Source organism: Barbatula barbatula, assembly GCF_947034865.1.
Source record: "Barbatula barbatula genome assembly, chromosome: 15".
Lineage (NCBI taxonomy): Eukaryota > Metazoa > Chordata > Actinopteri > Cypriniformes > Nemacheilidae > Barbatula > Barbatula barbatula.
In genome coordinates this window covers 20135531-20147642 of record NC_136778.1, presented here as the reverse complement: position 1 = coordinate 20147642, position 12112 = coordinate 20135531, and the positions used below count along the sequence as shown (strand labels likewise).

The 12112-nt window shown below is 38.8% G+C and overlaps 1 protein-coding gene across 1 annotated transcript; it reads left to right on the top strand.

Annotated features, from left to right (window-relative positions):
* Nucleotides 1-351: 351 nt before the first annotated feature.
* On the top strand, nt 352-6504 carry snw1 (SNW domain containing 1). The gene is made up of 14 exons (XM_079474679.1): nt 352-420; nt 1205-1352; nt 1527-1688; nt 1795-1890; nt 1996-2102; nt 2347-2451; nt 2535-2604; nt 4062-4127; nt 4267-4383; nt 4571-4712; nt 4876-4978; nt 5346-5463; nt 5814-5977; nt 6100-6504. The coding sequence occupies exons 1-14, from the start codon at nt 407-409 to the stop codon at nt 6290-6292; spliced, it is 1605 nt and encodes a 534-aa protein (XP_079330805.1). The 5' UTR covers nt 352-406; the 3' UTR covers nt 6293-6504.
* The last annotated feature ends 5608 nt before the right edge of the window (nt 6505-12112 follow it).

The window sequence follows — 12112 nt, the reverse complement described above, 5'->3', positions numbered from 1 at the left end:
TGTTCAAGCCTAAAATCAACAGAACTATTGTTAGCCATTGTTTGTTAAGGGATTAACTCCCATTTTGTTTATTTTTAACCATTGTGAGAGAATACCATCCACTTGAAACACCTTTTTAAAACTACCTGCTCACAACCTAATTTTGTTTATTGCAAAACACGCATTGGCACATAAAATACTTTTTCTATGTATAATGATAGACTAAATGTAAGTTCAAACATTCCCAAAAAAACATTTAGTCAGAAATGTTTAATTAATTAGAGGGAAATTTAGGACATGTAATATTTCTTACATTCTAAAACCAAAGCAGTGAATTATATTCTGTTATATTTTACAGCGTCCTTCCCCAACCATCGCGAGAGGTTATTTCAGTAGCGTGACGTCACGCCGTGCAGAAGTGGCAAAGATGTCGTTGACTAGGTAAGTCGCACTGAAGCGGTTTTGGAGTTTTTACTCTTCGGCTTTTGTATGAAAGCTTTTTGACGTAGATTTCTATATTTATACGACTTCGAGTGTTTTGTTTAGACACCGTGTACGCTATGTGTTGTCTGCGTTGTGTTATTTGAGCTGCCGTGGCCTACAGTGTTGTGTGCTTTGTGCTAAGAGCTAAAATGCTAATGCTATATCCACATGAAAGGAAGAGACACCAACGTTAACGTTACTGACCACATTAAACAACAAATACACGACAAACACGTGCTTTATTTAGTTTAACGCGCTCAAAATGTAATGATAAGAACTTATTCTACTAAAAATAGACTAGAACGTGCACATATTGGCCCATTCCAGGAGATTGGATTGTACATCGTAACTTGCTGGTTTCGGCGGACGTGTATAAGTATGTAGTTGTGTTAAACAAATAAAAAATCTATTCACTATCGCATCAATAAGTTAACACGGGTCTTGCCTTTTGAATGATAGTAAAACTGTAATTGTATTTTGAAATAAAGTTTTGTTTTCATTTGCCCACCCGTATGTCGTTAAATGAAATTGGTATTGCCTAACATTTAAGTGTCTCTTTACGGGACAATGTCAGAGATTTAAAATAACAGGAGTATGAGGAAAGTGCATAATTACATTTTAGTGAGTCCTATCACCATACATTTCTATACCATTAACATTTTATATTCTAAATAAAGTCTGACATATAACTTTTTACCCTTTGTAAAGCCTCCTCTCAACTTTGCTTGTGCCTTTTTTGTAGTTTTCTTCCCGCACCCACCCAGCTGTCTCAGGACCAGCTTGAGGCCGAGGAGAGATCTCGTGCTCAGAGATCAACTGCCTTAGTCTCCACCCGAAGAGAACCCCCTCCATACGGATTTAGAAAATCATGGGTGCCACGTTCTCTAGAGGTACCACACCATTGTCCTGTTAGCATCCTGTGTCATGCCAAAAAGATGTCTGTCAGCCTCTTTATTTAACCTAAATCCTTGAGTGAATAAATGCAATTTGGTATATACTAGAAGAATACTTAAGCAATACAGTATGCTTTGCCACTTCATAGGTGTTCTGTTGTCTTTTTAAAGGACTTTGGAGATGGAGGAGCCTTTCCAGAAGTTCATGTGGCCCAGTATCCCCTGGAAATGGGCAGGAAGAAAAGAACCTCCAATGCTCTGGCTGTACAGGTGGATGCAGAGGGCAAAATAAAATATGATTCCATTGCCAGGCAGGGTCAAAGCAAAGACAAGGTGCCTGATGTTCATGTGCTATTGAATTCTTCATCATTTACTATCGTACACCTTAAAGGCCAGAGAGAATGTGTTCTTATTCTTTAGTGGATTGCTTTTTCTCTAGGTCATCTTTAGTAAATACACAGACATGCTTCCTAAGGAAGTTTTAAACGACGAAGCTCCAGAGTTGCAGAAACCCGACGAGGAGGCTGTGAGAGAGGTGAGTTACCCACCTTAGATTTAAATAGGGATGTTATGAAACCAGTAGTCAATATCAGTGCCAGCAGTTCAGTCATTCCTACATGCAATGTTTTTTCTGCTGTAGCTTACGGAGAAAACCAGAGATGCTCTGAGTAAACAAGTCTCACAGAAAATCGCAGCGGCCATGCCTGTACGTGCTGCAGACAAACTGGCGCCAGCGCAGTACATACGGTAAGAGCAGTTCCACTGATAATTCATTCTCCGAAACTTGTTACAACTGTTCAGCACAATAACTCTGTTAGGATATGAGGTAATGGGCTAAAAGTGGAAATTAAGATGGGCAGTGTAACTGAGCGTTTAAAGTAATAATCCTGTAAGGTTTTTTTGCATTCAAGGATATTGTCAGCATTTTTCGATATTAGTTGTTGTCGTTCACAATGTTAAGCATCATCACACATCTTGATATTTTGTAAAGGTACACACCCTCCCAGCAAGGACTCGCGTTTAACTCTGGTGCCAAACAGCGGGTCATCCGCATGGTGGAGATGCAGAAAGATCCCATGGAACCCCCACGTTTCAAGTATGTAGTTCATAAATTCAGCTTTAACACCATATAAGAAAGAGGGTGGTAAATTAACTCGCAATGTTTTGGGTTTCCAACAGAATCAATAAAAAGATTCCCCGTGGACCCCCGTCCCCTCCTGCTCCTGTTATGCATTCTCCGAGCAGAAAGGTGAGAAACACTAGCATTCTGTATATAACTTAACTATCGATCAAAGCGCTGGCTTTGTTTACTCTCAACCCTCTGAAACTTGTTTGAAGACCATTTCTAAAAACATCACAGCTACAGGGTGTCCGCACAGTAGTAAAAGGTAGTAAAAAGAATCTACCACAATTATGGCCCTTTAAAGGTAGTAAAAGGTAACAAACTAAATTTGACTTGGTAGTACATTTTTCATCACCACCCCAATATATAATAAGTTTCCATTTTTCGGCAGCACCTCGGCAGCAAACCAGTGCCACCAGCACCACCACAACAGCGATAGCCAGACAGCAGACCTTACCTCAGGGCTGAGGTTCTCTGGTGCCTGAACCATCATTCATATAATTCGAATCAGGGCATTGGGGAATTGTTCCAAAACATGTTCACTGACTCTGATATAGCCAAAAGTTTCGCGTGTGGCAAAGGATAAAACGGCGTACATACTTGGATTCGGCATTGCTCCACATTTTAAGGGGGCATACTTGAACATTTTGAGATTATTCGCATGAAATTCGCGTCATGTGTGGGGCTTCTGCCGCTCGCTCACGGCCCTACTAGAGCAAGCTCCTTATTGGTTATCGCTGAACTAAAAACTTCAGATATTTCAACTCACACGAATGCTCAATTTTCGCCGCCTTATTTGCGCGAATCGCACCGCAAGTAGGTCATAGAGTCTTTGCATTAACTTAACTTGTAAATCACTTGCGCTGAACGCTTCATTCGTGCTTTGTGTGAACCAGTGGTCTCCAACGTGGTGCCCATGGGCATCTGGTAGCCTGCATTAACTCTGTAAGGTGCCCGCTAAACACAGTGCTCACCAATAATACTCAAGACAGTTGACAAATCTGTGACTATACCGATAAGCCAAGTTCTACATAGTCCTGAAAGTTTATTATTAGCAAGTATCATAAGCTTTAATATATTAAAGTGCAAAAATATCTGAAAAAAACTGAATTTGGTTCTGTGAGCGCAAAAATAAGGCATCACATGGTTGAAGTTTGAAAGTATGTTATCAACAAGTAGTGCTTTAGAGCAGGCCTATTCAAATAGCGGGCCCGGGGGCAAATTTGGCCAGATTTAAATTTATTCTGGCCCGCGACAAGATTAAAAAAAATGTCTGAAAATAAAAAAGTAAAAAAAATCTACGAATCTGCTGCGGCGCACAGACAATTATATATATTTTATATATATATAAGCTATTACTTATACACAGCTTTTACACTTAAAACAGTAAACGTATGTCTCAGTATTTGCAGTTTTGCACTTTGTTGCCGGCCTATTGTTTGAAATAATAAAGGAAACCAAAAGAATAATGTACCTAATTTTATTTCATATATTATGTACCTTAATTAATTGTCCATTAATCTCTATGATTCCTGCATATACCCTGAGCTAAGCGTCTTTGCATTGTTTCTCTTCTTCTACAGATGACAGTCAAAGAACAGCAGGAATGGAAGATTCCTCCCTGCATTTCCAACTGGAAGAACGCAAAGGTGCCATTGCTCTTTCTTCCTTTCACGTTTAGTGTTGAGAAATCTATTAATTATTTAGTTTTGTATCTTCTGGTGTAAAATATTGACAGTAAATCTACAACTTTGTTGTTTTCCCAAACCCCTCATCGCTGTATCTCAGGGTTACACCATCCCGCTGGACAAACGGTTGGCGGCTGACGGACGAGGCTTGCAGACAGTTCATATCAATGAGAACTTTGCTAAGCTTGCCGAGGCTTTGTACATCGCTGACAGAAAGGTAAACCTCTTATTCCTCCATCGCTCAACACGCTAGCTTCCACGGCATTTTTAGTTTACAAGTTAAAGGATTTGAGCTTTTTTCTGTATTGTGTACAGTATTATTATCCATACAGTAGATCCTACATCTGCTGTCATTGTGTTATGGTTTAATGGTGTTGATTTTGTGTCTCGTGTGATGTGCACAGGCCAGAGAAGCTGTGGAGATGAGAGCTCAGGTGGAAAAGAAGATGGCGCAGAAAGAGAAAGAAAAGAAAGAGGAGAAGCTGCGAGAGTTGGCTAAGATGGCCAGAGACAGGAGAGCTGGTATAAAAGCCCACGGCGAGAAAGGTAGGCCACAAAGGAATACCCTAAATATTATAAGGAACACAAACGTTCTATTAAAGATGCACAAACAAAATATTTAGCTTGTAAAAATGCATACAAGGGTTGTTTGTTTCAGTAGTATGACTGTGTAGAGAATCACTAATGTTTCGTGACTGTGTTCTCTTAGGTGGAGAGGAGACGGAAGTCAGGGAACGTGATGAGATCCGTCACGACAGGAGGAAGGAACGGCAGCATGACAGAAACATCTCCAGAGCTGCCCCTGATAAGAGGTACATGCCTTTTTTTACCATCTTTACCTCAATTATTCATGAGCTTTTAATTAAACCCACACAGTTCTGCCACCAGTTCTCTCTTCCAGTGTTCACGTAAATCCCCCTGGTGTTCATTTGTACATCAGGCACCTTTTAGTGAAACACGTCCCGAATCCCAACTTTGCTCGGCACAGTTGATAAAATGCATTTAGTTTACAGTTGTGAACAGTTTATTCATGGTTTCTCACAAAAGTGTGAGTTTTCCCTTCCTCCACATTATGCCCTCAGTTTGAGTTGTGTGTAATGAAGCGTGATGAGTCTTGACTGTCTGTCCGAGACATACATGTGGGTATTGCTCATGTCATTTTGATTTTGTTGGTTCTAGGTCTAAACTGCAACGAGATCAGGACAGAGACATCAGCGAGCTCATTGCTCTGGGTCAGCCAAATCCCCGCACCTCCAGTGATGTTCAATACGACCAGAGGCTCTTCAATCAGAGCAAGGTTACAAGCCCACAGACTCTCATATCAAACAGCTTGCTATAAGTTGGAAGATGACCAGTTGTGATCAATATTAAAGAATTGTCTAGTTATTTGCAATAATAATTGTAGATTATAATAATTGTAGTTTTTACATTTAGATAAGACGTTGTGAAATCAGTCTACACTCTTTTATATAATGGCACTTGTTTAATTGTGTGGAGTTCACAGGTGCGCTTTATTAAGAACGTTTCATAATATTTCATACGTTTGCTGGATAATAAACTATTCCTTCATATTACAGTGTTGCCCACAATCTTTTGTCACTATAACATGCGAATAAATGTGAAGCTAACTGTATGTGTTTATTTCAGGGCATGGATAGTGGTTACGCTGGTGGAGAGGATGAAATGTATAACGTGTACGATCAGCCTTTCAGAGGTGGCAGAGACATGGCACAGAACATTTACAGGCCTAGTAAGAATGCAGATAAGGATATGTATGGAGATGACCTGGATACACTCATGCAGAGCAACAGGTATGAAGACATCTGAGATTTAGCATTTATTTTTAGGAGGAAAGTAATACAACAGAATATATTACACAATTTATTCAAATGTGAGCGAATGTGCAGTCTAAGAATTTGTTTGGTTTCTACAGGTTCGTTCCTGATAAGGAGTTCTCGGGTGTTGATCACGGACCCCGTAAAGATGGTCCCGTCCAGTTTGAGGAAGATCCTTTCGGTCTAGACAAGTTCTTGGAGGAGGCCAAGCAGCATGGAGGCTCCAAAAGGGCGTCCACGAGCGGGCGCTCCAAGGACTACGACCACGACAAGAAGCGCAGGAAGGAGTGAAAGCCACTCTGTATTTCCACCCCAGTACCACCAACTTCTTATTTTGTAAAGTAAATGTTACATTGTTAATCTGCCCTTTTTTTAAAAACTCACCCTCTTAAGTATAAATGTGTGTACCATTTTTTTCCAATCGTGGTTTCTTTAATAACGCTTTAAAGTGTAAATCCAAAAGTCTTGTACTGCAAATCCACCCTAATAAATTTCTTAAAGGATTACATTGTGATTGTATGCAGTGGGTGTGAAATTATCTTTGAACAGTGTTTCTTGTGAAGTGAATGAATTTTGAGTTACTTCCTCCATCCGTCTTAGTCGTAGAGGTTTCATCTGCTGACCCTGCTGTTCATTTGAGCACACAACCTAAAAACGGTTTAAGGTTGATCGACATCCATGCTTATTAGTTTATACCTAGTTTGCCCAGAAAAGGTCCATTACTATGACTTGACCATAGTCACTTTGGAAAGTCAATGGGTAGCATTTGACTATAAACCTTTTTTACAAAGATGTATTTTATGTTTTGTTAACTTAAATGGGCAGAATAAATGTTTTCTCCTGTGGAGTGCATATACATATGACATCGCTGCATGCAAATACATTCGTTGCAATATTTCACTAAAGCACAAGCCGTCATTGATAAATTACAAATGTGATTTGTTTTACTTTTGTATTTGTAACATTTAACATGGAGTGAACTCTGAGTGCTTTAATGCGGCTAGATGCTTTTTATTTCTTTTAACTGTTTCTTGATAAATGAGCCTAATTTGCACAGATGATTAAATGGTCCCTATGAATTAAAAGGGCCAATAAATAACAGCACCATCTCTAACACTTAGCTTTAGATTTATGTGTTGTTTAAAAAAATGTCAGTCCCATTTGTTTTCATTGATTATGATAAATGCAGCACTGGAGCTCAGTCATCATTGGGTCCCCTGGTAAAAAAAATTAAAACTAATCTGCAGTTTTACTGGTCATTTTTCATGTTTCTAATCTGGGTATTTCAACTTCAGTGATTTTTTTACAGTGTAGGCAAAGGCTAAACTTTTATATTTATCAATATAAATGAGAACCAGAGTTGTTAAATATGTAATAATAAATGTTCAGATTCCTACAGGACAAACTCAAAACCAAGTTTGTTTTGCCTATTTCATGGGTCTATATTGGTGCAAAAATGACACAAATCGTCAAAAATATTTTGATTTGGTGGGACAAATTATAATGCTTTTCTGAGACTCAAAACAAATTCTGATTCTACTGTTTGATGCATAGTGGCAAAAATGACAAAATATCTTAATATCTTGATTTGGGGGACAAAATATAATGCTTTCCTGAGAATGGTCGAAACTTTTTAGCTGCACTTGGCTTTTTACGAAGCTCATTAGAATCAGTTGAAGACCGGATCTATAGGTCTATATATCAATGCCAAATTTTTCCCATATGTAATTCTTTTGCCTCTCACTTGTATACTCTCAGAAAATACTTACTCATCTCGTCCGTCATATACATTCCCTCATTGTCCAGGTATTCGGGTATAGTTAATTTTTCTGGACAGGCCCATAATGAGTCCTCACTCATCTGTTGTTTGTTTCTTGGGTGCATGGAGAAGTGAAAAATGAGTTTCTCATTGACGGCAGCCTGAGGAAATTGGTTCTTTTGCACGCTTTTGTGTGCTTTGAAGAGCAAACAGCCAGCACATTGTGTTGTGTCATAATAGAAACTTTGGCAAGCAGACAAAGGCTAAGATTGATAGGTTCTTATCTGCTGTCCGTAGAGAAGCAACCAGCAATATTCTAGTCTGCTTGTTTCAGTCAATTGAGCAAAAAGCTTTTTGTTCTTCGAGCAGACGCCGCAAAAGCATTCAAATAACGTCAGCCACACATCTAGAGCGCTTCAGAAAATCCAGTAATGGTTGTGTCAGTCAAACAGTCCACTCGTACCCCATGACCCCACCATCATAATAAAGCAATAAATGATAATGTGAAGACTACTTTGCTCAGTGTACACGTATTTCTTATGTGAGCGCATTTGCCTTTTTTATTAGTGAGTTTGAAATGAAGCGTTATGGGTTGCATCCAACAGTCCAACAGTGCATGTCTGCATTATAAAAGACATGTTTCTTTGTGCTTCTTTTCCTACAAAAACCATATTGAACAAACATTTCATTCCACGGCAATAAAAATTATTAGGACAAAGATTTCTTTAACCAAAAATCAATCCTGTCAAAACATTTTCACTATTAACCATAAAAAATATTAATTTAGCTAATAGCGCAACACAAAATGCCCATTAATACTTGAAAGTCAGAAGGTCTTTAATGGGATAACAATTGTGAGAATATTTTTTATTATTTTTAATGAAATAAACCGGCCCCCATAGGACTTTGTCTTGCAATTTAAAGCATACAACATATTTCTTATTATTCAGTTTATCTGAGAAGGTAAGTGTGAGGTTGATTATTAACACAGTTGGAACGCTAAAGTTGACTTTAAAATTTCACAATGGAATTCCATCCTAGCCATTACAAAATATATATCTTTGGAAAGGTCTAAGCCTCTAGAATACAAATCTGATATCTAAAAATAGATTATTTAGCTGCAGTAATTGATTCATTCATGACAGGAGTGTGCATAGAAAATAATTATACTGCTAAATGTCACTGTTCCACCAGTGGAACACTGAGGTTTATTTCAATATTATGCAATAAAATTCCATCCTTATCATGACAAACTATGCTGTATATCTTTGGAATGGTCTAACCCTCTAGAATAAGAATCTGACCAATGTTTGATGAGTTGTAAGTAGTTATATATTTCTAATATGTTTCAGTTTTCTGATGTCATTTTTGTTTTTTCCTAGTTATATATTCCTTTTATTTCACATTTGTGTTTTATTCATTGAATTTGTGCATGAGAAAGTAAAAAAAAGGGGGGAAAATTATCAGTGTAAGTTGTGAAGTTTAGGATTTACCATTGAAGCGTTCATGTCCCCCAAGTGGACATTTGCCATACAGCAGCTAAAAGTGTAATGCAGTTCAAATTTTTTTAATTTCAAGCTCAATTTCAGAACACAGCTTAAGGTTACACGTGCGGCTTTGAATTTCTATAATTTTTTTTCTGAAACAAATATTTATTTACATAAATACATATTTGAAGAGTTTGGTTCCAAATTTAGATTTTTTTAATTCAAAAATCATGTGTTTTTTAAATGTCTTCTTTCAAACAAGATCAACCTTAGGTCTGTTCTACAGAGCATTCATGATTTAAACACTGAAATTTTTTTTTAATTGAAACAACTAAAACAATTTAGGGTAAGGATTCATATTAATATTTTATAAATTGATCCAATGCAAAATAAAAGTATTTTATACAAACATGGCACAAATTATATATTTATTGTTGAAATAAGTCAATTAATTTAAATGAAAATTTTTGATAAAAACAAAAATTCTTATTTAAGAATAATATTTAGAATTATTTGTTTTCTCAAATGAAATGGAGTTAAACAAACAATTGTTTATTGATTGAAAGATATGGATTGAATAAAACATGATTGCATAAAAAATGACTAAATGCATAAAAGAACATTAATATTTAATATCGGTTACAGTTGTTGGAAAGCACCATTTCTGGGAGCGGACATTCACGAGAGTCAGACGTGGTTCCGCCGTCCAGAGTTACAGCTTCGCCATGCTTTCTCGTCCCAAGTGGAATCATAGTCACCATCCTGTCCTGAACCTGACCCATCATTGCGCGCTTATTACGGTGCTGCCTGTCACTACCTTGCTTTGTTACATTCTATCAAATCTGTGTCATATCCAGACAGACAGTTATATCAGGAGTTCACAGATCGCCATACATTTACACTACATTTACATTTATTCATTTGGCAGATGCTTTTATCCAAAGCAACTTACAAGTAGGAGAGACTAAAAACATTTTGTCAACACGCTAAACAGTACCGTTCATTTACAAAGCCATGCTACTAGGAGGATTCAAGCTGAAGTATAGCAAGTGAGAGAATGAACAACAGGACAGTTAGTCAAATATATGCGGAAAAGGTATGTTTTGACCTGTTTATTGAAAGTTGTGAAGGATACTGCAGTTCGGGTGGAGGCTGGTAGTTTATTCCACCACAGGGGAACTGAATGAGTAAAGGTTTTTGAAAGCAATTTGGTGCCTCGCTGTGATGGAACAACCATGCGTCGTTCATTTTTAGACCGAGGATGAAGGGAGGGGATGTAGACCTGGAGCAGTGAGTTAAGGAAAATGGGCGAATTGTTCTGCAGTGCCAGAGATTTAAACTTGCTGTAGTGAAATCCGGAGGTGTGTTATATGGGTACTTTTAGACTTATTGAAAACTAGACGAGCAGCTGCATTCTGGGTCATTTGCAAGGGCTTGACTGCATTAGTTGGAAGCCCAGCCAGTAGAGAATTGCAGTAGTCCAGTCTTGATATGACCAGAGCTTGGACTAGCAGCTGAGAGGCATGCTCTGACAGGAACGGCCTGATGTTGTACAGCACATACCTGCAAGTTTGAGAGGTTGCTAAGATGTGAGAGGTGAATTTCAGCTGGTACTGTGGGACAGCTAGATACAGTGCTGCCCACGCCGGTCTCTGCCCTATAGCGCTGAGGCTCAGCTTATTATTACCTTATTAGCTGTTTGACTAATGCTGTGTGTGTCAGCTAGGTCGTATAGGCAGTGAAGGGGGCGGTCCTCCCCCCAACTAGGACTCGCACAAGCCTGTGCTTTATATGACTGCATGTTCGCTGTCACTGTTGCTGTTCTTGGTTATGCTCGCATGAGCCTGTGCCTTTTACAGTATGTGACGGCGTCCTTCGTCACATCTTTACTTTTTGGGGATGCAAATGTACTAGGTTGCGCTTGTTCCAACCTCATTATGTACACCAGATGCCTCGGCCCTGTGTTATTTATTCTATATCGCTGGTTGTATGCCAGCGCTTAGTGTACAGGGTTTGTTTTGCCCTGCTCGGCCTCTGGACTTGCCATTTTTATACTTGTTATTCTGCTATGTGTATTGCTACACTGCTCAGTGTAGTGGCATAGCGTTCTTGCAACGTGTACATGTTCCCCAGAGTTCTGAGTGTTTTTATTGGATCCTGTAGCAGAATTTGGTATCTAATCGTCTTAGAGCCTATGTAAGGTGTGCACTGTCAGTGGGAGTTGTGTTATGTGCTACTGCCAATGTGTTGCAGGTTAATTGTTAGCTCCGCTAATGTTGAGCTGTTCTAATGGCGTGATTGAAAACCTTACCCATTGCGTCAGCGGAAGTGATGCATTTTTGCCCAAGCATAGAATCGTTTCTGTTTGGCTCCCGCTTGCGTGGCATGCAATGGGTTAAATACTCTTGCTTAGCGGCTACGTTGATTGGGACATCACACTTGCCCTGTTGTTCCGCTCTGTCACGGTGTGATTTTATGCGGATCCCCTAGCGTTTCACACAATGTTGAGAGACCTCTCTCAAAAGGAAACGTATCTGGTTACTGTCGTAACCTTGGTTCTCTGAGAGGAGGGAACAAGATTTTGCGTAAACTGCCGTGTTTGCGTGCTTAAATTGTCATGCTGTAATGTTCACTCGAAAGACGTTTCCTGCTGAAGAATTTGTCCAGCCTCTTCCTTCTCCGATACCTGGAAAAGAATTGATCTTTCACAGATAAGATTTGTTGTAGACACGGTGTCACACACACTTTCCTCACATACACAATCTCAAAACGTTAACGTTAATACAAATCCTGTGGGTTTATGATGGAAGAATTTGCGAGTTTCAGTCAGAGAGCGTGTGCACAGAACACAACCCTTTGTTTCAA

Excerpts from the sequence above, each read along its gene's own strand:
- snw1 (XM_079474679.1), top strand. Across the intron at positions 1,891-1,995 it reads ACGAGGAGGCTGTGAGAGAG|CTTACGGAGAAAACCAGAGA; the intron begins GTGAGTTACCCA and ends TTTCTGCTGTAG. Across the intron at positions 4,713-4,875 it reads AAAAGCCCACGGCGAGAAAG|GTGGAGAGGAGACGGAAGTC; the intron begins GTAGGCCACAAA and ends GTGTTCTCTTAG.